The sequence below is a fragment of the Armigeres subalbatus genome, chromosome 3 (genome assembly GCF_024139115.2).
Source record: "Armigeres subalbatus isolate Guangzhou_Male chromosome 3, GZ_Asu_2, whole genome shotgun sequence".
NCBI classification, from domain to species: Eukaryota; Metazoa; Arthropoda; class Insecta; order Diptera; family Culicidae; genus Armigeres; species Armigeres subalbatus.
In genome coordinates, this window is record NC_085141.1 from 271,133,647 (window position 1) to 271,156,627 (window position 22,981).

At 37.2% G+C, this 22,981-nt stretch overlaps 1 protein-coding gene and 2 long non-coding RNA genes across 3 annotated transcripts; all 3 read left to right on the forward strand.

The window, feature by feature from the left end:
- Positions 1-7,155: 7,155 nt before the first annotated feature.
- On the forward strand, positions 7,156-8,267 carry LOC134224293 (uncharacterized). The gene is made up of 3 exons (XR_009982898.1): positions 7,156-7,474; positions 7,539-7,763; positions 7,818-8,267. It is a non-coding gene; the product is annotated as an uncharacterized LOC134224293 (long non-coding RNA).
- Positions 8,268-13,968: 5,701 nt separating this feature from the next.
- Positions 13,969-15,412, forward strand: LOC134224294 (uncharacterized). The gene is made up of 4 exons (XR_009982899.1): positions 13,969-14,081; positions 14,157-14,409; positions 15,104-15,197; positions 15,274-15,412. It is a non-coding gene; the product is annotated as an uncharacterized LOC134224294 (long non-coding RNA).
- A 4,068-nt stretch (positions 15,413-19,480) lies between these two features.
- Positions 19,481-22,106, forward strand: LOC134219745 (protein FAM98B). The gene is made up of 5 exons (XM_062698610.1): positions 19,481-19,603; positions 19,719-19,802; positions 19,911-20,904; positions 21,302-21,548; positions 21,605-22,106. Exons 2-5 carry the CDS (start codon positions 19,765-19,767, stop codon positions 21,901-21,903), a joined length of 1,578 nt encoding a protein of 525 aa, XP_062554594.1. The 5' UTR covers positions 19,481-19,603; positions 19,719-19,764; the 3' UTR covers positions 21,904-22,106.
- The last annotated feature ends 875 nt before the right edge of the window (positions 22,107-22,981 follow it).

A 22,981-nucleotide genomic window follows, 5' to 3' on the forward strand; every position in this document is an offset into this window, starting at 1 on the left:
AGCAACCTACCAACCAATCAAGCAACCAACCAACTAATCAACCAATCAAGCAACTAACATAACAACTATCCAGCCGATCAACCAATCAAGAAACCAATCAATCAGCCAGTCAAGCAACCAATCAACTAATCAACCAATCAAGCAACCAACCAACAATCAAGCAATCAACCAACTAATAAACCAATCAACTAAATAACCAACCAATCAAGCAAGCAATCAATCAACCAACCAACTAATCAATCAAACAAGCAACCAACTAACAAATCAAGCAGCAACCAACCAATGAATCATTTAATCAACCAACCATCAAAGCAACCAACAAAACAACTAATCAACTAATTAGCCGACCAACCATTCAAACAACCAGTAGAGCAACCAATCAACCAAATACCAACCAATTAAGCTACCAACCGACTAATCCAGCAATCAGCCATTCAAGCAAGCTACCAATCAACCAAGCAATCAAGCAACCAACCAACTAATTAACCAACCAAGCAACCAACAAAACCACATCAACTAACCAACCGACCAACCAATCAATCAATCAGTCAAGCAACCAATCAACCAAAGTACCAACCAATCAAGCAATTAACCAACAATGAAACAACCTACCAATCAACCATTCTACAAACTAGCAAATCAAGCAACCAACCAACCAATAACCAATCAAGCATCCAATCAACTAAATAACCAACCACTCAACTAACCAACCAATCCAGCAACCAACCAATCAAGCAAGCTACCAATCAACTTATTAACCAATCAACCAAGCAACCAAAAAACAACTATTCAAACAACGAGCCGACTAACCAATCAAGCAACCAATCCATTAACCATTCAAGCAAGCTACCAATCAACCAAGCAATCGTTCAACCAACCAACTAACCAACCAATCAAGCAACCAACAAATAATCAAGCAACCAACCAACTAATCAACCAATCAAACAACCAACAAAACAACATATGAACCTACCAGCCGACCAACCAATCAACCAAACAACCTGATTGGTTGGTTCGATTGGCAACCAACCAACAATCAAGCAACTAACCAACCAATCATTCTACCAATTTACAAATCAAGCAGCAACCAATCAAACAATCAACCAAATAACCAACCAATCAATTAACCAACCAATTAAACAATCTACCAATCAACCAATCAATTAATCAACCAATCAAATAATCAAGCAATCAACAAAACAGTTTATCAACAGCCGACCAACCAATCAAGCAAACCAATCAACCAAATTATCAATCAATTAAGTTATCAATTGGGTTGTTTAGGGGTATATATGTTTTTACATATTCTAAATCTTCATAAAAATATGAGCTGAACCTTAATTTTTCAGAATTTATGGCGCCCCTGAACTATTTTTAATTTGCATTTTAAATTTGTATGGGACTAAAAATTTGTTCTTATGCTGCATGGGCCCAATGTCATTCTATGAATGTTAGTGTCATTCTATCGATTGAAATGGCTTATTGTTTGCTGTATAAAAATGTAAATAAAAGGTTTACAAACAAAATAAAAAAATGTTGGAGATCAGGACAACATGCTCTTTATGTTAAACTATAAAAAACCTCATATTTTTCTTTGCTAAACAACCCAATTAACAATGAAGCAACCAACCATTCAACCATTCTTCCAACTAACAAATCAAGCAGCAACTAAATAACCAATCAATCAACTAACCAATAAAGCATGTTACCAAATTACTTATTAAACAAGCAACCAATAAAACAACTAATCAACTAACCAGCCGACTAACCAATCAAGCAACCAACCAATCAACCATACTACCAACTAACAAATTAAACAGCAACCAACCAAATAATCATCTAAACAATCAAGCAACCAAGCAATCAACAAAACAACTTATCAACTAATCAGCCGACCAACCAATCAAGCAACCAATCAACTAAATAACCACAACCAATCAATCAACCAGTAAAGCAACCAATCAACCAAATTAGCAATCAACCATCAATCAATCAACTAATCCAGCAATCAACTAATCAACCAACCAACTAATCAACAAATCAAGCAACCAACCAATCAACCATTCAAGCAACCAACAAAACAACTAATCAACTAACCAACCAATCAATCAATTAAGCTATTAATCAACCAATTATGCAAACAACCATTCAACCAACTAACAAATCAAGCAACCAGTCAACCAATCAAGCAACCAACCATTCAACCATTCAAGCAAGCTATACCATACCAATCAATCAAGCAACTTAGCAACCAAGGAGGCAATCAATAAATTTGTCGAGCTGAATCGATTATGTGTAACAATATGGATCTTCGGGCCTCCCAACAAAAGTTCATTTTGAAGTGAATATAATTGTAAATATAATATTTATTGAATAAATGTCATCGTGCATTTTACGCGACAATATTATTTAATGTGCTAGCACCGCTGTAACCTTATCTTCCGTTGCTGCAAGCCGGTGTTGGAGGCGGTGGGCACACATTTTATGTTCGGGAATAGGGTTTTATTTTGTGCCACATGGCCAATTAGCTTTCGTACAAGTTCTTCCAGGCCATACGATGCACCGCAGGTTTTGCAATTGTAGAACTTGGAACAAACAGCAAACTGTGTCGATGGTTCTTGTCTTATCTTTATCTTACTTTTTCCTTCTTCTTTCTTCTGTTTTCTTCAATCTTTCATCTTTTTTCTTTCTTCCTTCTTCCGTCTTCTCTCTCCTTCTGCCATTTACTTCTTCCTTGCTTGATCTTGCTAAATCATTATTCCTTCTTCCATCTTTATCTTACTTTTCCTACTTCCTTTTCTTTCTTACTTCTCTCCTTACTATCCAACCACTTAACATAGTTGGTACGATAAATAAAAAAATATATAGCATAGACTATAATATTCTCGACAGCCTTTTGCGCTTTGGATCATCTCTTCTATGACCCATGTTCAGAGCAATTCATTAGCAATAGCATAATTGATAAATAGGGGGAAAGACGGCTTTGGCAGGTTTTGTTCTATTATTGGCAGGGGGGTTTTTGTCGACCAAATTTTATGAAATTTGGCCACAATATTTTTTGATATGCAAAGAATGTTTAGGCCAAATTTAAGCCTAGTAAGTCATAAAAAACCCCTTGCCAATAATAGAACAAAACCTGCCAAAGCCGTCATTCCCCCTATGTAAGTAATTTTTAAATCTTTCTGTAAAAACTTGTTCATGAATTTCGGGTCTTCAATGTGTTCGATAGACATATTTATATTAATCAACTACATTTATGAAATGGACTAGTTACTTGACGATGTTTCTTTCACATTTCGAGTCGTCATGTTGTTGGGACGATTTCGGTACATCCAGCGTATTCGTTATCTTCTAAGGAGCTGCCAATTCTACTTTTACACTTTACTGTGCGGTGCAGAAGGTTTGTGCCTTGATTCCACGTAAAATTAGGTAACACTAATGGCATTCGATTATTTTCGTGCTGTGAAGCCTTGAAAGCCATGCTGAAATTATATGCTGTTCCATTGTCTTTCTCGATGGGGAATTGTAACAAAGTAGTCGACAAGTTTGCGATTCCGCTATGACTTCGCGGAACGCAAACAGATCATCGTGTCCGGTTGCAATGGGTAATTGAGTGGCAACTTGCTCCATCGTCCAGCTTCATTAGGGAGCGTTTGTCGGTGATGTTCCGGATAAATGCAAAATAAAAGAGATCCAAAGGCGGAGTTCTCCGATAGCGGTGAAGTTAAACTCCTCCAGAGCTGCGGAAAAATGAAACGTAAAATGGTTTGTGGTTGCGAGTTTCCAAAATCAGCAGGAGGGTATACACTGGAGATAATTTCAGCTGTCTGGGATTATTGTTTCGGTTTAAACATCATGAGAAAAACTATCAACCGAGGATGACTAAATCCAAGCTACAAATTTGTGACATACCTTCCTGGTAACTCGTTTGCAGTAACTTTCCTTCACCGCAGTGTATTAGTCCCGGTGACGGTTTTGGCCTCGCATTATCCACAGCTCGGCCAGCACTTTGCACTTCCGACGCAGGGCATATAGCACCAACACGTTTGAACTCTAGTCAGCCAGAGCCTTGGGGTAGCGCTGTAGTAGCTGCGGTACTGCGGGTGGATCATGCACCGGTCCAGTTCTTGCGTAACAAATTCCGCTTTGTATACCTCCGCCAGAACTATTTCACCGTCCAAGCGATAAAATTGAGCTAACTTTTCACGACTCAGCAGTAGCATCGATTTCGCTGGACTGTAGACCACATCGAGGATAGCCGCTTTGTTCATTTTTAAAAGATTTAAAGATAAGACCATTACGGGTAGATTGAGATAATTGATTCCAGGATCGAGTTCGGAATCGTTCTGCGACGGTGTACGAAAGAGAAACTTGGCCAGATTTTTAGGTCCGGGAACCGTAAATAAAATAAACGCAAAGATTGAGGTTATTACCTCAGACAGAAATCTGTCAAAACTCACAGCAAAAAAGTCTACACTTACCAAAACACTTTCAAATAAATTTACCAAAATGTGAGTAAAATACACTAGCGCCTCTGGCGGTGCTGGTCTCGTGAGCTCTTCTGGGTTGCATGAATTTTTAATCGGTTCTTCGGGACAATCACGTCCCGGTTATTGGTTCCTGTCCCGACTGTATCTAGGCTAGTTTCAAATTTGTTGCAATATTTTCACCTCAGCACACTAGACAAAGCTATTTTCTTCAGGTCGGTACAGGAAAATCCAATGTATATGAGTCGAATCGAGTCAAGTACAAGACACTGAAGATGGCCTTACTGTAGAAGTCGAAATAAGTATCTGTCAAAGGTAAAACCAAGTGGTGGAATTAAACGGAGTTGTACGAACTCGTCTTATGGCAAGTAACTTTGTATAATACGGCAATATTCTGAAAATTTGAGACTTGCTTGCTTGCTAAACTTGCTTGCATCATGACGGTTTTCACCACCCGAACAACTTTGTGGAATACGGCAATATTCTAAAAATTTCAGTTTTCGAAATATTCAACCTAGCAGGTTATTTCTTATACACTAGCGCCACCAAGCGGTTATATCTTAATCTAAACCTGCGTTGGTCATAATGGTTTTGACCACCCGAACAACTTTGTAGAAGGCGGCAATATTCTAAAAATTCCAGATTTACATATTTTGAGATCCCTGACCTATCAGTTTATTTCCAATACACTAGCGCCGCCAAGCGGTTGTATTATTAACTAAACTTGCTTTCGTCATGATGGTTTTAATCATCCGAACAACTTTATACAATTACACTGACAAAAAAACTCCGCATTATATTCATGAGTTTACACATGGATTTTTGCAATAGGGGTAGCGAAATGGATTCCATATTTTCGACACATATATTCCATGCGCCCGCATGCATTACATGAGTGTTCACACATACTATCAATGAGGGTCATAGCATCCATGAGTGAATTTGTATGCAATTAAGTATGTGTCGACGCATGATATGCATATTTAAAAATACATGGATTTTTGCCATAAAGTATGTGTCGATTTTCCTGAGTGTACTATTTTGTAGACTACACGCTTAGTTCAGTTTACCTATTTATGGGTACTCATTTAACCCATATTTGGGTTATGTACACTCAGAAATAAAGTTAAACTAGTTTAGATTAAATCTTAAACTTGTAGGCAATAAACGATATTGAAACGAATTTAGTATATGAAAGTATACTATTGATGTTTTTAATTTAACCTATCTTAGGATATCTCAATGATATATTTTAATTGATTACTCGAGCAGCCGTACTTCAAGTCCAAGCACTCGACACCACATTTTCGCAGTCTTTTCAGAAAAACGTGCAGTCAAGTTTGCATCCCCATCACTCTGTAAGTGAAATAAAAATATTGGTATTATTTAAAATACAGCTAGGAAGTTACTTATAAATAATACCTATCGAAATCGATTAAATAAATCTGTTCAAGTTTTAGGACAAAGTGAGCAAAAATTTCGATGCTGTCATGTTGATTTCGGCGGATTTGATCGAGACATCTAGCATCTGAACACCCCCTCAGCGGGAAGGATGTAAGTTGTAATATTATACGAACCAGAAACTATAAAAATGATTGAATCTCCTTATTTTAGGACACTATAAAATGAGCTACAAGAAGCCTACAATACCATGTATCAGACAGGCGAAACTTCTGCCTCCTTCAAGTGCTTCAACGCCACACACATCCTGGACAGATCAAGTACCATTATCCGAACGTTTGCTGTGGTGGCCGTTCTCATGTGATACCCGACATTTCCTGATCCTAAACAAAACAGACTTCCTTCCCAGTGGTATATGCAGTTCATCAAGAAAAAAATATTCCTACGGATGGCCACCCTGAGAGTTCAAATTTGTGGTTACCAATTTAAAAGCCGTTAAAAGCCGATTGTTTGTTCGCGATTATTAATCAGATAAATACTGCTCAACAAAAGAACAGTGCATACGTATAAATATTATTCTATCGGAAAATAAAATGTTTTCTTTGTATTTATTTACACCCGACAATTATTTGTACATATTTGATCATTAATCATTACGAATTGTAAACACTGATGCAGAATCCACCTACGATCAATTCAATCTCCCGACAAAATAAACTATCCATTATAAAGTCACACTAAACTAAAGCCATATAAATCGAAGTTATACTAAGCCGGTATAGTTGCCACTTAATCGAATATGGGGTCAACCAGGAGAGTATCGGTTTAGCGTAACATTTATTCTATTTAGAATTTATTTTTTCCAGCTTGTAAAGCTTCACTCATATTATAGATAAACTTTACCAAGAAAATTGGTCAATTTTACCCATATTATGAGAAAAGGGACTTTACCAATATATGGGTGAATAAACGTACTCAAATTTGGGTGAAAAAATAATATTGTTTATGTTTCTGTTATGTTAAAAGTCTTCGATAGAAAGCTCCGGGAAATTGTTAACTGTCCTCATGGAATAGAATCAAAATCAACTAAATTACTTATAATGGTAAGTAAATATAACCTTGTTGATTACCAAACTATTAATTGATTGTTCTATTGCATATATGTATGTTCTATGTAATGGAGAAAGTGTGTTATCCCACATCCTAAGGGTCTGTCTCATTTGGAGAATTAAACTTAAAAGTGACAGTTCGAAAATTATAAAATCACCCCGTTATAAGAATGGCTGGTGCTACCCAGCAATTCCAATAGGACATCGATGGAAAATGATTCGATATCTGTCAAAATTAATCTTGCTCTGCGAGCAGGGTTATTTGGTAATTATTGAAATGTCACTTTTAAGTTTAATTTCAGTTTAATTATCCAATTGAGACAGACCCTAAGTGTGCTCCTAAGGAACTCCAGCAGCAGGCGACTATGACCCAGATGTGAATCCGGACTTTTTTTGCTCTCTCGTTCTCGGAACACTGATCCAACGGAATACAGGAGCTTAGCTAACCCACAGCCAGTGTATCTGTTCTAATAACATGTAAGTTTTTTCATAAGAGGATTGTTATTCTATTTAACTCCATCACATCATTGTAATTTTACAGATGTATATTTTGGGAAAAGATTTCCACTCAATCAAATAGGTATACCTATACCTATACTATAGTCACTATGAAGTTTGCTGCGAAACGGCAATCCTGTTTGGTCTTTGCGGCAACCAAGAATATCCCGAATGCATACTACTGGTTCAACGGTTGTTGGAGCCGGACGGTTGAATCTAAACGGGTTACGTCGGTTGATTATTTTTCATATCATTGCTTCGCTGAACAGTAAGTTATATTACGCTAATTAACGCACGGTTTTAAAATCGTTTTCTATCGCAGGACAAACATTCGACGTTCGAGGGGACAGCACAACAAGTGTATTCAATAGTTGACGCGGATAGAATCCAAGTATTGGACAACCAAAATAATCAACTGAAGAGAATGCCTGACCCGCGGTCTGACCTAAATCCGATCCATTGTCATCTGTTGCCAGTTACGGAGTATTTTCACAAGGAGTTTTAAATTTCGTTACCCCATGCTTCGAATGCTACCCGATATGCCAAATATGTATATTGTTAATACCCGATGCTGCTATTGGTGTGTTTCCACTCCGACCATCATGACTCGGTTCCAACAACTGCACTGGGGATTATGTTGTTGATCATATGTTATTTGTCAGTGTTCAGGTGATTAGAATTTGAAAGAACATTAACTTCGCTTTGCTGTATAGGACCGTCCGGACCGAGGTATGCCACCCTGCCACCATATTCCATCATGTTTGTGTATTCAATTATATATATTTTAAACATTCTGAACCAAATGAAATGACATTCCAAAATTAAAGCTAAAATAATCACCCAAATTTGGGTGAAATTCACCTATAAATTCCTTCTTTGAAAACTACCCATATATAGGTAACCGCCACTTCACCCATGATTACCCAAGTAACCATTAAGCCGTTAAAATCGACTTTATTTCGGCTCTACAGTCGCATTAAAACCCTGTCAACAGTACTTATAAGACTTAAAAGATTCTTTAGTGCTGCTCAAAATCCGCTTTTGGCGAATTATTTGGCTGATATAGTGCTTGCCCCTACCTATTTTTCCACGCCTATGCCAAAATGTCAAAATTTTTAGACGAGTTGGAAGGGAACGAAAAAAAATTAAATGGAAAATATTTGTTTATATTTTAATGCGTTCTTTCTTTTTTCTTCCCGTTGGGGATTCAATGATTTTTTTTGATTATTATATTTAACTCCGGGCTTGAACGCTCGAACTGTGTTTGATGGTTTTGGTTTAGATTGGCCGCTCAGTTTACCATATGATCCATCACGGATTTGAATAGATGTATTGCTGGGAAGGGATAAAAAGCAGAAGGATTTCATCTGCCTTTATAACATAGACGAGAAAGCATTGAAAATGAAACAATAACAATCTAAGGAACAATCTGTAAATAAGTAGACGGAACTTTTTTGTATTCAAGAAGAATCTTCCAGGTGAAGATTAATAAATATTGCCGTAGAAAAAATTCACAGCCCATTAAACATTTATCCGGCATTCTCCATGTTATGTAGATACCACTGAAAAGCATACACGACAGATTCACACAAGATTTCTAGATTTCTAGTGCGAGTAAAAGAGACTGGTTGTTCTTATTATTGAAACTCTAGGTGTTGTTGTTATTGATTCTTCCAAAACGTCATAGAAAGTAGCTTTAAATTGGTAATAATAATTTCCTTATTCGGCTTGTATCCACAGGGCTGGTGAGCATTATATCGAAGCGTTATATACCGATATACGGCTTCTTTTACTGCTTGAAGTTTATACTGCTAATTAGCACTTGAAAATCATATATACAGCACAGAGAAACAGACGTCTCACTTAGAACAAAATGCAATCAAAATCATCGCCACGGAAACATTATCGCGCAATGCTAAATGCACTGTGATTGGACAATCGGAAACCAGATGGCGGTAGTGTGCAAACGTCAAACACAAGCAAAATCGATGGAAGCGCCATCGGTGGCCGATCGACCACCTACAAAAAATTGAATCTTCCGTTGAAAAGGTGAACGATGGAACATGTGTTGAGTGAGACGTCTGTTTCTCTGTGTATACAGCTTATAGGCACTGAAATGTTGTTATATGATGTATATAAGGCTTATTAGAGTGCTTAATGGTTACCTGAGTAAGGCCAGTATCGACTTAAAAAGTAGAGAGGTTACGGAATTTTGTTCAATATTACCAAGAGGAATTTTGACAACTGATCTGCATGGAGCAAATTGTCACTTTTACTTACGGAATAATCGAGCAGAACATTTTTCCGAAAGTAAAGTGACAGCTCCCATTACTTTGCGTGGGAACCTTACAAATGCCAATTTTGTTTTTTGTTCTTTTCATGTGGATACTGTTGTAAGAATTTTGTTTCGATTCTTTACTTTTCCGATTCAGTGAACGGAATTTAACATGTGATTGAGATAGAAAACGAAATTTCTTTTGAACACGATACCAACCTTTAGGTATGTGCACTTTTCGGTGATTATAGGTACTCTTCACCTATATTTGGGTGGACTGAAGTAAGCGTGTACGCCACGTTTTTAAGGTTCAAATGTCATACATCAAATCGACTTCTTTTTCTTGCTGTTCGCTTCTTTTTTTTGCGGAGAGCTTACTCATTCGCTCAGATCTGATTTTGTACAAAGTACACAAACATTTCAAAAGGTATCATACTCTATATATTTCCACAAAATATTAACGTGCTTTTCAATACCTGTACAGCGCATAGATTATAGTGATACGCATAAACAACTTCAAACATGCATCTGAGATTGATTTGTTGTGCATCCTTCTCCTGATTACACAATTTCCTACATGCATTTTACATGAATGTAAAATTATGATGCAGTTGACTACCTTCTCAAATGTTCGTCCAGATTCAATGGATTGTTTACATGACCATATGATCGGTCTTCTCTCTGTGTACATGAAAAGTGATGCCGTTTTAGCATTACATTATTATTTTAGCATTACATTACATTATCAACACATGAAATTTGAAAAAATAAATAACCTGCGTTGCTTATGAATGCTTGCGTTTTTACAGTTCTAGCTCACATCTAATATTTAGTGTCAATAAATAGCATGAAAAGCATCATTTTCATAGATTATTGCTTGATGTTTACGTACATATTCGAGAAAACAAGCATAACATATAGAACAAATCAACACGCAACAGTGAACGATGATTTTCGAGTATCTGCAAAGTATAAGAGAGCGTGAGAGTAAATCGACGGTTTCCCCTCCTGGAAAAATATTTTTTCAACTTTGCAATATTTTCTGCAAAAGGCAGTTTTTTCAAATAATATTACGAAATTCATCCAAATGAAGCATCCTACGGATGTATTGAAGTCACCACTATATGTTGATGTAGTTTTAAAACAAGAGTGCTTCCCCGATTCAGCTGGGGAATGCATTTTCCCCTCAGTGGGCGGATTTTTTCCTGGGGGTGGTACAAGTACGTGGCTGTTTTCTTGTCAATGACTGGATTACGGTAATTTGGGCCTTAAAACAACCACGAATTTTCAGTTAAATTAACCATGCATTCGGACAAATTCACCACTGATTCAGTTCATGCACGGTAATACCGGACTACTCATTTTGGGAGAATTTTTTTATTCACTTTTGAGAATATTACAGTTAAAATTACTATATTGTAGGGTTAAATTAAAAACACAACGCCACTAAATTTGTGCAGACTACGTACCATGTTTATAACAACACAAATTGCGCTTATAATTACCATGACTTTACAAACAAACTTAAGGCCAGTATCCACTTAAAAAGTAGAGAGGTTATAGAATTTTGTTCAATCCAGCTTTTTACGCTAGCCATAAATCTGGGAAGGGGTGATTCAAATTGACAGATGCCGTGAACTACTTTCATCAGAGCATCATAGTCACCTTTGAATAAAAGTATGTTTAGCAATTTGTCAAAATGTTCGATAGCTTATTCCGTCTCACGGTATTTCAGGTTAATAATATGTATGTACGTAATAATAATTATTCTTTTCAGATTTGCTGCAGCCGAATTGCACATATGTAGGTATTGGAAAAGCGTACAAACACACTACCTATAATACAGCGTATGCTCTACGACTTCTATCTATATATTCGAATCAGTTCCCCGGATTCATAAGAAATGCTCTTTATTCTGGCAACCCACCATTGTTATTCGAATAAGTCTCTAGAACTGATATATGTAGCTGGAAAATTAAATCGCTTACAAAAATCGGTTATCGAAAATCGACGTTCTCCGCGTTCCACTGCACGGACGCTATATGCGCTGAACAGCATCAGATACCACATTCACGTAAAATTGAAGACCACCTCACTCTGGAGATTTAGATTACCAACCATTGTTCCGATTACTGTCTAAATGATCTCATCAATATATCTGGTTTTAATCAATTCCAGAACGAGGTAAAATGGCCAAACGTGCCTACAGTTGAGAGATAAGTTTGCTCTTCAAATTTGGGTAGTCTTCGGCATTATCTAAAGGCAAATGGCATTCACAGAAAAGGGATCGTTCAAAAATTACGTCCATCGTTTTTCGGCATTTTCAACCCGCCTCCCTCCCTCCTGTCACAAACTGTCACAAATCATTGACTCCCCCCTCCCCCTGTACGTACATGTGTCATTTTTATTTTGGCGATTATTTTGGTTTTTCTTTTTCGTACACTATTTTTACAATAACATAATGAGTTATGTCCCTTACTAACAGTTTGAATATGTTTTTAAAATGCAAGTTGTTCCTTAAATGCTTTCAGTATTTTTTCTTGTGGATGGACGTCACATAAGACGAACACCCTCCATCTCCCTGTCACAAACTGTCACAAAACTCTGACCCCCCTCCCCCCCTCAAACCTTGGACGTAATTTTTGAACGGCCCCAAAGCACCATTCGAAACCATCGTACTCGTACCCTTCGACCATCCTTGAAATCCGCGTCCCTAGTGACGTCGAACGATGAGCAATCGCCAAAATAACGACTCGTGCGCTACTCGACTTAGTAATATGTATTAGTAGTAGATTTTCAGAAACAGTAGATCTTCAGGAAAGTTATGAATTTATCGATCTGACGAGGTTGACGTGAAGAAAATCTTTGCATAATTAGTTAGTTGCGAGTTGAAACAATGTTGCAATATTTTGAGGGCGCCTTTTTTTAAAGATTGAAGTCTGATACCGTTCCGCCATGACTTGCTCCAAGGGTGCTCAATAATAGTACGAGGTCAGTAGCTCTTGAATAGGCTAAAAAAGAGAAAATTTGTTTAAAACGTATCAAATTAGATCAAATTGAAATCGAATATGAAAACAATAAACAAGTTGACGTTTCCATGCCTAAACAATATTTTTCAAAATAACAAAGCATACTTTGATGAAATCATAAAAATTATAGTGGACACAGCAAACGTCAGAAGGGGTGATTCAAAATTTATAGCATGACCTGCGTAAAAACCTGGATATTACCAAGAGGAATTTTGACAACTGATCTGCATGGAGCAAATTGTCATTTTTACTTACGGAATAATCGAACAGAATATTTTTCCAAAAGTAAAGTGACAGCTCCCAGTACTTTGCGTGGGAACCTTACAAATGCCAATTTTGTTTTTTGTTCTTTTCATGTGGATACTGCTGTAAGAATTTTGTTTCGATTCTTTACTTTTCCGATTCAGTGAACGGAATTTAACATGTGATTGAGATAGAAAAAGAAATTTCTTTTGAACACGATACCAACCTTTAGCAGTAAAATTTACTATGCTTTATAGTTACATTACCAACATTTCAGTATTTAATTTAAACATTTGAGGCATTTAAAATAAAATTGGGACTTTAGTTAATTTTGGGATAATATAATATTGAAGGCAAGTAAAAGATTTCCACAATTTTGATTATTTCCACAAACGTTTTTATTCACAAACGTATTAAATATATCGACATTTTGGATATTCTGTAGCACATGCATTCTCTCGAAGATACAAACGAACAAAATCACTTTTCGTCATAGGACTCTTCGGATTATTCCTTGGTATCGGTAAGGTTGTCGGCGAAAACCTGGTAGTTCTAGCGGCTGCTGGTACCGCCAGCTGCATCAACGTCGGAAACTCTGTAGAGCCTTTGGCGAATGGAGCTAGCCAGTTTTGACAACTTTTAGAGCGGCCAAAATATGCTCCGTCGTCGATAAAACAAACACATCCGATAATCTGTATGATGAAAATGACGGAAATTTATTTTTCCAATTATCACGAAAAATATTAAACTGTATCTAATACTTACCGAGTGAGAGATTATTTTTATTGTATGAAAAAATAAATAAATCCATGGCGTTAAATTCATTCCACACTATCGGCACGCAGTATGGCGACTTTGATGTTGAACTGAGAATGTTGTTTGTTTTGTGAATTTTCTTCACCATGCTTCGTTGTTATTTTAACTATCACAGAAAAAAATAATATTGTGCATCAGAAAATATCGTACTTTGTATCTTAAAGTTGCCTAATTTACGTTAAAATAAAAGTTAAATTGTTTTCAGTGAAAGTTAAATTTCTAGGTTTCGGAGGCGAGCCAGCCTATGGCTGCAAGTCTCCTTAATAAAGCTAATAAAAAAAAAAAAAAAAAATTCTAGGTTAAAAGTTTTATTCGTTTTCTTTGAGTGTAGATTTAAAAGTACAACTTTTTGATTAGAAAACTGTTGAATTGTCAATGCGCCCAGTATCGTTTGAAGTCGATGACAAACAACAACAATATAAGTTGTCAACTCATTTTTATTTTTGTCTTATTCACGCACGAGTTTGAAGAAAATTTGATTTATCTGCGAAGTGCTTGCAGTAAGAATCCTGACTGCAAGATATTCGGCTCCTGAATCCCGTTGGCTGTTGGTAAGTACAAATACTATAGGCCGAAGTGCTCACCTTAGATTTTCCACACCCCAGCCGTAGATTTTCTACAGACAATAGCCCATATGAATAAACCTGAGTAAATACTCTTTACTCAAATCTCTGTGAATATTCACAGAGGTCGAAGTGTAAATATTCACAGAGATTTGAGCAAAGAGTATTTACTCAGTTTATTCATATTAGCATTAGCATTAGCATTGAGCAATTCGCACAAATTCGTAGGTGGTACAAGCCAAGACTATTGTATGAGAGTAGCATTACTTTCATCCGTTACCTCAGATATTGATTTGGGACTAATCACTATCTCTTAGATGGAAGTATTGCACTCTCCAATAGTCGAGATCTGTCCTGGCCACGTCCTTGCGAATGCTGAGGAAGGGGAAGGATGGTTTGTTAGACACCTACTTAAGAAAGATGCAGAGAACTCTACGACCTCTCATAGGTGCCACGGGAGGTTTTGGGATTGTGTGGAAGGTTATAACAGTAGGAATCGTTTTGGTAGAACGTGAAACACAGAAAGAACTAAGATAGAAATACAAAGTAGGAAAGGGACGAGCCTGGAATTGAACCCACGACCTCCTGCTTATAAGGCAGAAGCGGTAGCCACTAGACCACCGAGCTCGTCTATTTACTCAGTTTATTCATATGGGCTAATAATAAATTAATTTAATTACAGATACATAATTCTGTGCGACGTTGCGATAAGGAAAAGCAACGCCCGCTCTACGGCCATGACGGAAACAACCAAAAAAACACCAAGGAGAGATCAGGTGAGAAAAAGTTATTGATATGCCTCAATATTAAATGTTACATAAAAATGCTTATGTTTTTCTTATCTAAATCTAGGAAAAAGATAATCCAAATAAGCCGAACTCGATTTACGCTATTGACACGGATTTGATCGCTATGTAAACACTATGATAAACACGACATTTTGAGGACATCCACATTTTGAAATCTAGCTTTTGATTCAACACAAATCAAATAATGAATGTAGTTCAAAATAAATATATAATAACATAAAACCTGAAATCAACTCCATAAAATTTTAAAAGAAAGCATGAATAGAGAAATGGGAAAAAGTTTCTTGGGGAAACTAAACCTTCGTTTCAAATTGAAAATACTAAACTTTTTTTTCTACATTTTGGCAGACAGTTCCACAATATTGTTTTGAAAGTTTTGTACCTTTATTTTCAGAGCCTCATGCCACTTTTGAAATCTAGGTGTAACAAAAGTTTTCGTACTTTTTTTCTAAACATACGGAACTCTCTACGAAAAAGAACCAACGCAACTTTTTAATTTAACCAACGTTTCTTTTAATTTGAATAATGATTTTTCTTTCTGTGTACGAGCGTGGTAAAATTTACAACGGTGTTGTTATTTTAAGTATATACTTAGGGTCTGTCTCATTTGGAGAATTAAACTTAAAAGTGACAGCTCGAAAATTAAAAACTCACCCCGTTATAAGAATGGCTGGTGCTACCCAGCAATTCCAATAGGACATCGATGGAAAATGATTCGATATCTGTCAAAAGTAATCTTGCTCTGCGAGCAGGGTTATTCGATAATTATTGAAATGTCACTTTTAAGATTAATTTCAGTTTAATTATCCAATTGAGACAGACCCTTATTTGTTTCCAAAATATTCTGAAATAGTAATTATAAGAGCAAATGCATAGTTAAAGGCTGGGAGCTGCGGACTCGATCGAATCCAATTTTCAAGATAATTTGCATGAAACTCGAAAATTTCCTCTCGGTGTTCAACATACACGTTACGATTTTCTCACATCGAAATATCATTGTGTTTATCTTTATAAAATTCATTAAATAGATTTCGTTAATTTACTGCATCGTATTAATTAACGTGTCGAATATTAAATTAATTCATACTCTCCACTTGCATTGAATCCGTCGATATATTTGAAATGACGCCAGAAAATTGAAATTTGTTCAAAATGAGCTATATTTAGTATGAGTTGATTCCCGAACAAAAAATACAGTAGAATAACAATTCAATTTATTGTAACACTACTATTAATAACATTAAATTGCCAATAGATTATATTGTAAATGAAACCATAGAAATACATTAGAATGCATTGTTATGAACCATTTACTCAAATGTAAATGAAGTTTTCGCAATAGAATGTACGGGTTGTTAAGTATCGTAACTATACAAATTCTGAGATTTTTCCATACATTTTTTTCGTCGCACAATAGAGTGTATGGTTGATATATTGTTGAAATATCCGAACAAAACTGTTCAAAATACAATGGATTGTATTGTATTTGTATAGTAAAACAATACGATTTTTGATTTCTCAGTGGTGACAGCTTTACTGTTCAACAATGCAATTTAAAGGGAAAAAATCAATGTATGAATCTTATGTACGAAAACGTTTTAAAAACAATTGCAAATAATGTTACATTAGAGAAATATGTTGATGTATTGTATCCTCAGTGTTGATACAATCTGTGCAACCATCAAGAAACAACATATCCTATTGTATACCGTACATTGAATGGTAATTAAATTGTTTACACTATTGAGCCAATAGTACATTTTTATCCGGGTTTATACGTGTACTCTCTCGGCTGTGCTCAAAATGCACAAAACCTCTCTCGATGCGATGGATACTTTTTGACAGCTTACTTTGGAGATTCGTTGACACTCGTTTTGACTCTATCCGCAGCTCCCAGGTTAAAGGTACTCCAACATTATTTTCAGTGTACGTCAAAATATGCATACTTTTAGCACAGAGAACAGACGTTGAAGCTGCACTCGCCATGTTGTGATAACTTTTTACTGTTCATTTTGAAATAACTTTGGAATGTCGCCGTTATCTCCTGCATAATCAGCGCTAGCGTCATCAAAAAATGCCACTGTGCGCTAGTGTCGTTATGCATGCAAGAGCATACCAGCGCCATCGTGTTGTCAAAATGAGATTGTGAGTTGCAATGTCGACGTCGATGGCGTTGCGGTTCGGTGTGTTTGTTTACACATGTTTCGTAAGAAATTTTGTTCGAGCCTCCATGTCTGTTCTCTGTGCTTTTAGCTAAAAGAGTATATTCTGGATACCGTGCAGAGTGTATATATTGCGAGAAGATAGAAAAATTCGAACGAGGGTCCGACGGTCCAGAGTCTATTATATATAGAGTTGCGCAAAGAGTAAAGCCAAATCTACCTATTGAACTGTCAAACCGTCTACCTATCGAGCAAAGTAAACAAATGCTTGTTGGTGAGGCGAAAGTATTGTTATCGCCTAAATGATTATTTTTTTGGCGAATTAAAACGCATGAATTAAAATGTATTAGATTTGATCTAGAAACAGCTCCAAAAAACATCAATATATTCCCCAATAAAGTAGCAACAAGAAACTCACGCGTTTGCACTCTGTGGGTGACTAGGTAATCGAATTAAAAAGCTTTAGAAGAGGACGCTCCCGTGAAGTCACTTGAAGGGTTGAACAAAAGTGAAAGTTAGAAACAGAATAACAAGAACAGCATTCAGAATAAGTGTAAGAAGATCCTCTTTGCGTAACTCTATATATGGTTTCACAGTGTGACGTCACACGTATGTAGCCACGGCTGCGTCCTGGTGAATTTCTTCCATATTTGACAGGTATCGGTGGTTTGTATATAAACAGAGGTTCATCCAAGATGAATACACAGCTAGGTGTTTCAATCTGCCAAGTTTATGGACGAGAAGAAGGCGGGGGTGAAAAATTCATTTTCGGTGCAAAACATAAACAAACCGGCTGGCTCTCCCATACTAAAATCCAAGATGGCTGAATCATGAATTTGGCAGATTGGAACACCTAGTGGTGTATTCATCTTGGGTTCATCCACTTGCTGCGGGAGATAGGATGAACCTCATGAACCTACCACCGATAAATGTCAAATTGAGTTCATTCGATTGAGTTTTTGAGGTTATGTTTATTTGATGTAAAACCTTATATTGCGAGAAGATTGAAAAATTCGAACCGGGGTCCGACGGTCGACTGTCGGAAAGCTGTTCCGCAAACGTCAAATCACTTGTTGCACGGTAAAAAATTTTGGTTTATTTTTTCGGTGTGAATGTTGATTATTAAAATCAACGAGAATATGCAACTTTGAACGAGTGTTTCATGCCACTATATTTTTTAAACATGTTTCATGATACTTTAAAGGCATTTTGTCATATATTTATGTGATTTTGAAACATTTTAGATTTCTCGAATCTTCTTGAGATCAAGAAATATCAACACTTTTCGTATAGTGCATGCCATTTTGAAGTTTCCGACACTCAGTCTGCTTCTTCTTCTTTGCTACGCAAAATTAGAATTTTTCTCTTTTCTCGCAATAATAGACTCTGCGACGGTCGACCGTCGGAAAGCTGTTCCGCAAACGTCAAATCACAAGATGCACGGAAAATAATGTTAGTTGATTTTTTCGGTGTGAATGTTGATTATTGAAATCGAAGAAAATATGCAACTTTAAACGAGTGTTACATGCCGCTATATATTTTAAATAACCCTTATGGTACTTTCAAGGCATTTCGGAACGTATTTATGCGATTTTGAAACATTTTAGACTTCTCGAATATTCTTGATATCAAGGAATATCAACACTTTTCGCACAGTGCATGTCATTTGAAGTTTCCGACACTCAATCTTCTTCTTCTTCTTTGCTCCGCAAAATTAGAAGTTTTCTCTGTTCTCGCAATAATGGGCCAAACACAATTCAAGACTAAATTTTCAAAACGACTTATCTGCTTTTGTAAACAAAGATTCAAACGACGATTTAACGAATCTGATAGCTCTCCCACGAAAACCAACACCATCAACAGGTAGCGGAAGCCTTCACCTAGCTATTGATGGTGTTCGTTTGCGTGGGAGAGCTATCAGATTCGTCAAATCGTCGTTTGAATCTTTGTTTACAAAAGCAGATAAGTCGTTTTGAAAATTCAGTCTTGAATTGATACGTTTGCGTGCGTTTTGACAGTTTTCCCATGGTAAAACTGTCAAAACGCACGCAAACGTATCAATTGTGTTTGGCCCATAACAATGATTGATGATGACACGGTTGACGAAAAAAATGATGACACATAGTGACATCTGCGGATGTTTTCTGCGCATAGCGTTGGCTTGTCGCAATTTCAGTAAATAAAAATCGCCGATTGATTTGAAGAAATTAGGTAAAAATGTTTCATTAAGTCGTATAGAATAATACTTAATCTTATACCTTCTGTACATACAAAATAATCAGAATTTAAATAATAACTAACGTTTATAAAAACTTATTTTCCCCAGAGACGCTTCACCGGCAAATCACAGCTGCAGTAGTCTGGTCTCAAGAATGGAGGATCAAATTTTGGATGATCTGAGAAACGTAGGGTAAGAACCTATTGTATTTTTTGAATATTAATACCTTCGCATGTGGTACAAAACATTAATTAAAAAACCTTAATGAATAAAGTACTCAAACATAATTACACGTTATAGATACGAAGGTCCCTTCTTGGATCGCAACTATGCTTCTACGGCAATTACTGCCGGTGCTCAAAGTGCCGAGTTTCAAGAAATGGTGATTTGGCTAACCGATGAAATACGAGTATTAGGAAAATTGGACGAGAAAATATCGAAAAGCGAAGACGCCAGTACCTTTGTGCTGGAACTGTCAGGGTTCCTTAAGGAATTGACTTGTCCATATGCGAATCTCACCTCAGGGCATGTGTCAGACCGTCTGCAAACATACGACTCGAAAATACTGCTGTTGGAGTATCTGAGCAACGAGTTGATGGCATTCAAAATGATTGAGTCATTCAAACCGAAGGAGAAGGCGAATGTCATTACGCTGTTTGAATCCCCCACGGCATCGGCATTAAAAGATATATCGATTACTCTGGGTTTGGGCAAACCTCCGAACAATATTCCGGTGAAAGTATTGTTCGAAAAAATCAATGCTCATTTCGATGATATCTTCCGAATCGCTGGTGAAAAACGTCTGAGCACTCCATTATTTGTACCGAAAAAGAATCTTTCCATGGAGCAATGGAATAGATTGGATAGTTTACAGAAGGATTTGGATATCGAATACGATTTGCGCCGGAGGATGCTGCTCACTCGGTTGGATGTCACGATACAGAGTTTCAAGTGGTCCACACGTGTAAAAGGGAAAGACGGGCAGATGAACGAGCGATACGCGGAAAAACGAAAGCTGCTGGATTCCCTGCAAACGGGCGGCAAGGATACGGATCTGGCTGCACTGCTCGGTGCTCGAGAAATTATGGCTATCATCGAGAAAACAAGTAGCGCCAGTGTTCGAAAGAACACCAAGAGTAAAATTCAGCGCCACATTATTGGTCGGGTACCGGATCGTGGTGGGCGGGCCTACGAGCATAAACCTCCACCGCTGGAAATGCCATCATGGCAAACGCAACGGAGCACCGGTGGTCCCGGCGGCGGTGGACAACGTGGAGGTTTCAGCGGTGGACGGGTAAGTGGTTGATCAATGCACTCTTTTTTACGACAAATCTAGAAAACATGTAGAAGCATTTAAAAATATGAATAGCGTTGCGTCTTGATTTGGAAGTTAATTTAGAAACAATGAACTAATTGTGCCTAATTCGCATTCTGCCTTGAAGTACCAATGAGCGTTTAAACCTGTTTCATTTGCTAGCTATCAACAATATGATATAATCATACCATTATCGCATTTATTGTTCATATTGAATTAATACTCATTGAAAGGCAGTATCTATGTTTCTGATTGATTTCTTATTCTAATTCCATTGCAACTGTGGTAGGATACTACCGTAAGTCTAGTAAAATAGTCGATCTCAATGCAAAAGACTCAAACGTAAGTTATACATTTTGGTTATGATCATTTTCAGGGTGGATTTCAGAACCGTGGAGGTGGTGGAGGAGGATTCCAACAACAGGGTGGTCATCAGCAATCCGGAGGTTATCAGCAACAGCAACAACAGAGTGGCTATAATCAAGGCTCAGGAAGCTACAGCCAAGGAAATCAAAGCGGTTACAATCAGAGTGGCGGTAGCGGCAGTGGAAATTACCAACAAAACCGTGGTGGTGGCGGTGGTGCAAGCCGTGTTCAAGGAGGATGGTCACAACCACAAAAAGGTTCATTTAATTCAAATAAATTTTACACTAGGAATTATAACCAATATTATTTTTAGATTATAATCAATCTTATAGCAGCAATAATAGCGGCGGTGGTTACGGCGGTGGTGGACGAGGTTACACGAACAGTGATCAGCATAGCAACAGTTCTGGCGGATCCAGTAATCGTGGAGGTGGTGGCGGAGGAGGTTACGGAGACCAACAATACAATAGAGGTGGTGGAAGTGGTGGCTACGATAACAATCGAGATCGTGGATACGATAATGATTACAATCGTGGAGGCGGTGGTGGTGGTCGTGGTGGAAGTGGCGGTGGTGGTGGTCGCTCCAATTATAACCGCGGCGGACGTCGCTAGACTAAAGTGGAAGCTTGATAATATATTTGAAATTGAAAGGCATTTTCAAAAATTGTCCAATCCTCTCGTACGGAAACACTTACTCTTGAAATAGAGCATTACATTGTATTGTAGTGAAGCGTGTATGTATGTAGGCTGTCATTTGCCAACTCAAAATATTTAAAATAAATGAGCAGAAATTTGCGAAATACGCGTTAACACTATTTTTCTGCATTTGTTGAAGAAGCCATTTATATTTGAGCGCAACTGATTTTAAATGCTGTTGACTTGTTCAAGAATTTTCTTATTTCCAGCAGGCTTTTGCGGTTCAGCACACCCCTCTTAAACCGCAATTACGTCTATAACTCCAATTTCAACTAACTGCATCGTAAATTCTCTCGAATTTCTAACTTGCGAAAACCGCACTCACACTCAACTCAAATCGCATCATTGCGCAACTAGTGCACTAGTGTTGAGATGTTGAACACAGGAATAGGTGGGATTAACGTTTCCCCAGTATCTATAAGGAACCTTAAAAATGCAGGTTACCCCAAACGGAAATATTTGGACATACAAAAAGGGCTACGAAAGCATATCTTCGATTTTGAAGCAGATGAAAATCTTGACCAATTGAAGCGCAAGGCTGCATATTTCGATGAGATGATATCGCAGCTTCAAGAAAAGTTCACCGAAGCAGGATGTTCGAGAGACGACAAAATAAGGGTCTTGTCAGTGTTACCGAAATTATGGAGCCATCAAGAAGTGATGCAGTATTTTCATGCACCTTTATACCTCATAAGACAAGCCCGAAAATTGTCTGGAGAAAAAGGAATCCTATCAACCATGAACGATAGGATTGGGCACGATTTGAATGCGGGGGTAAAGAACGAAGTACATACAACAGTTCGATCTTGTAAGTAGGGTTATGCCAGAAAAAAATGATTTTGTTTCTGTAAAAAAGGATGGTTCAAATTTTTCTATCTTCTCGCAATATTAAGCACGATACTATTGCGGTTCAAGTATTTATTACGAATTTGATCCTAACTTTTGACAAGGGCCTAAGCAAAAACACCGAACCATTGGTACTTCGCGTATCTGA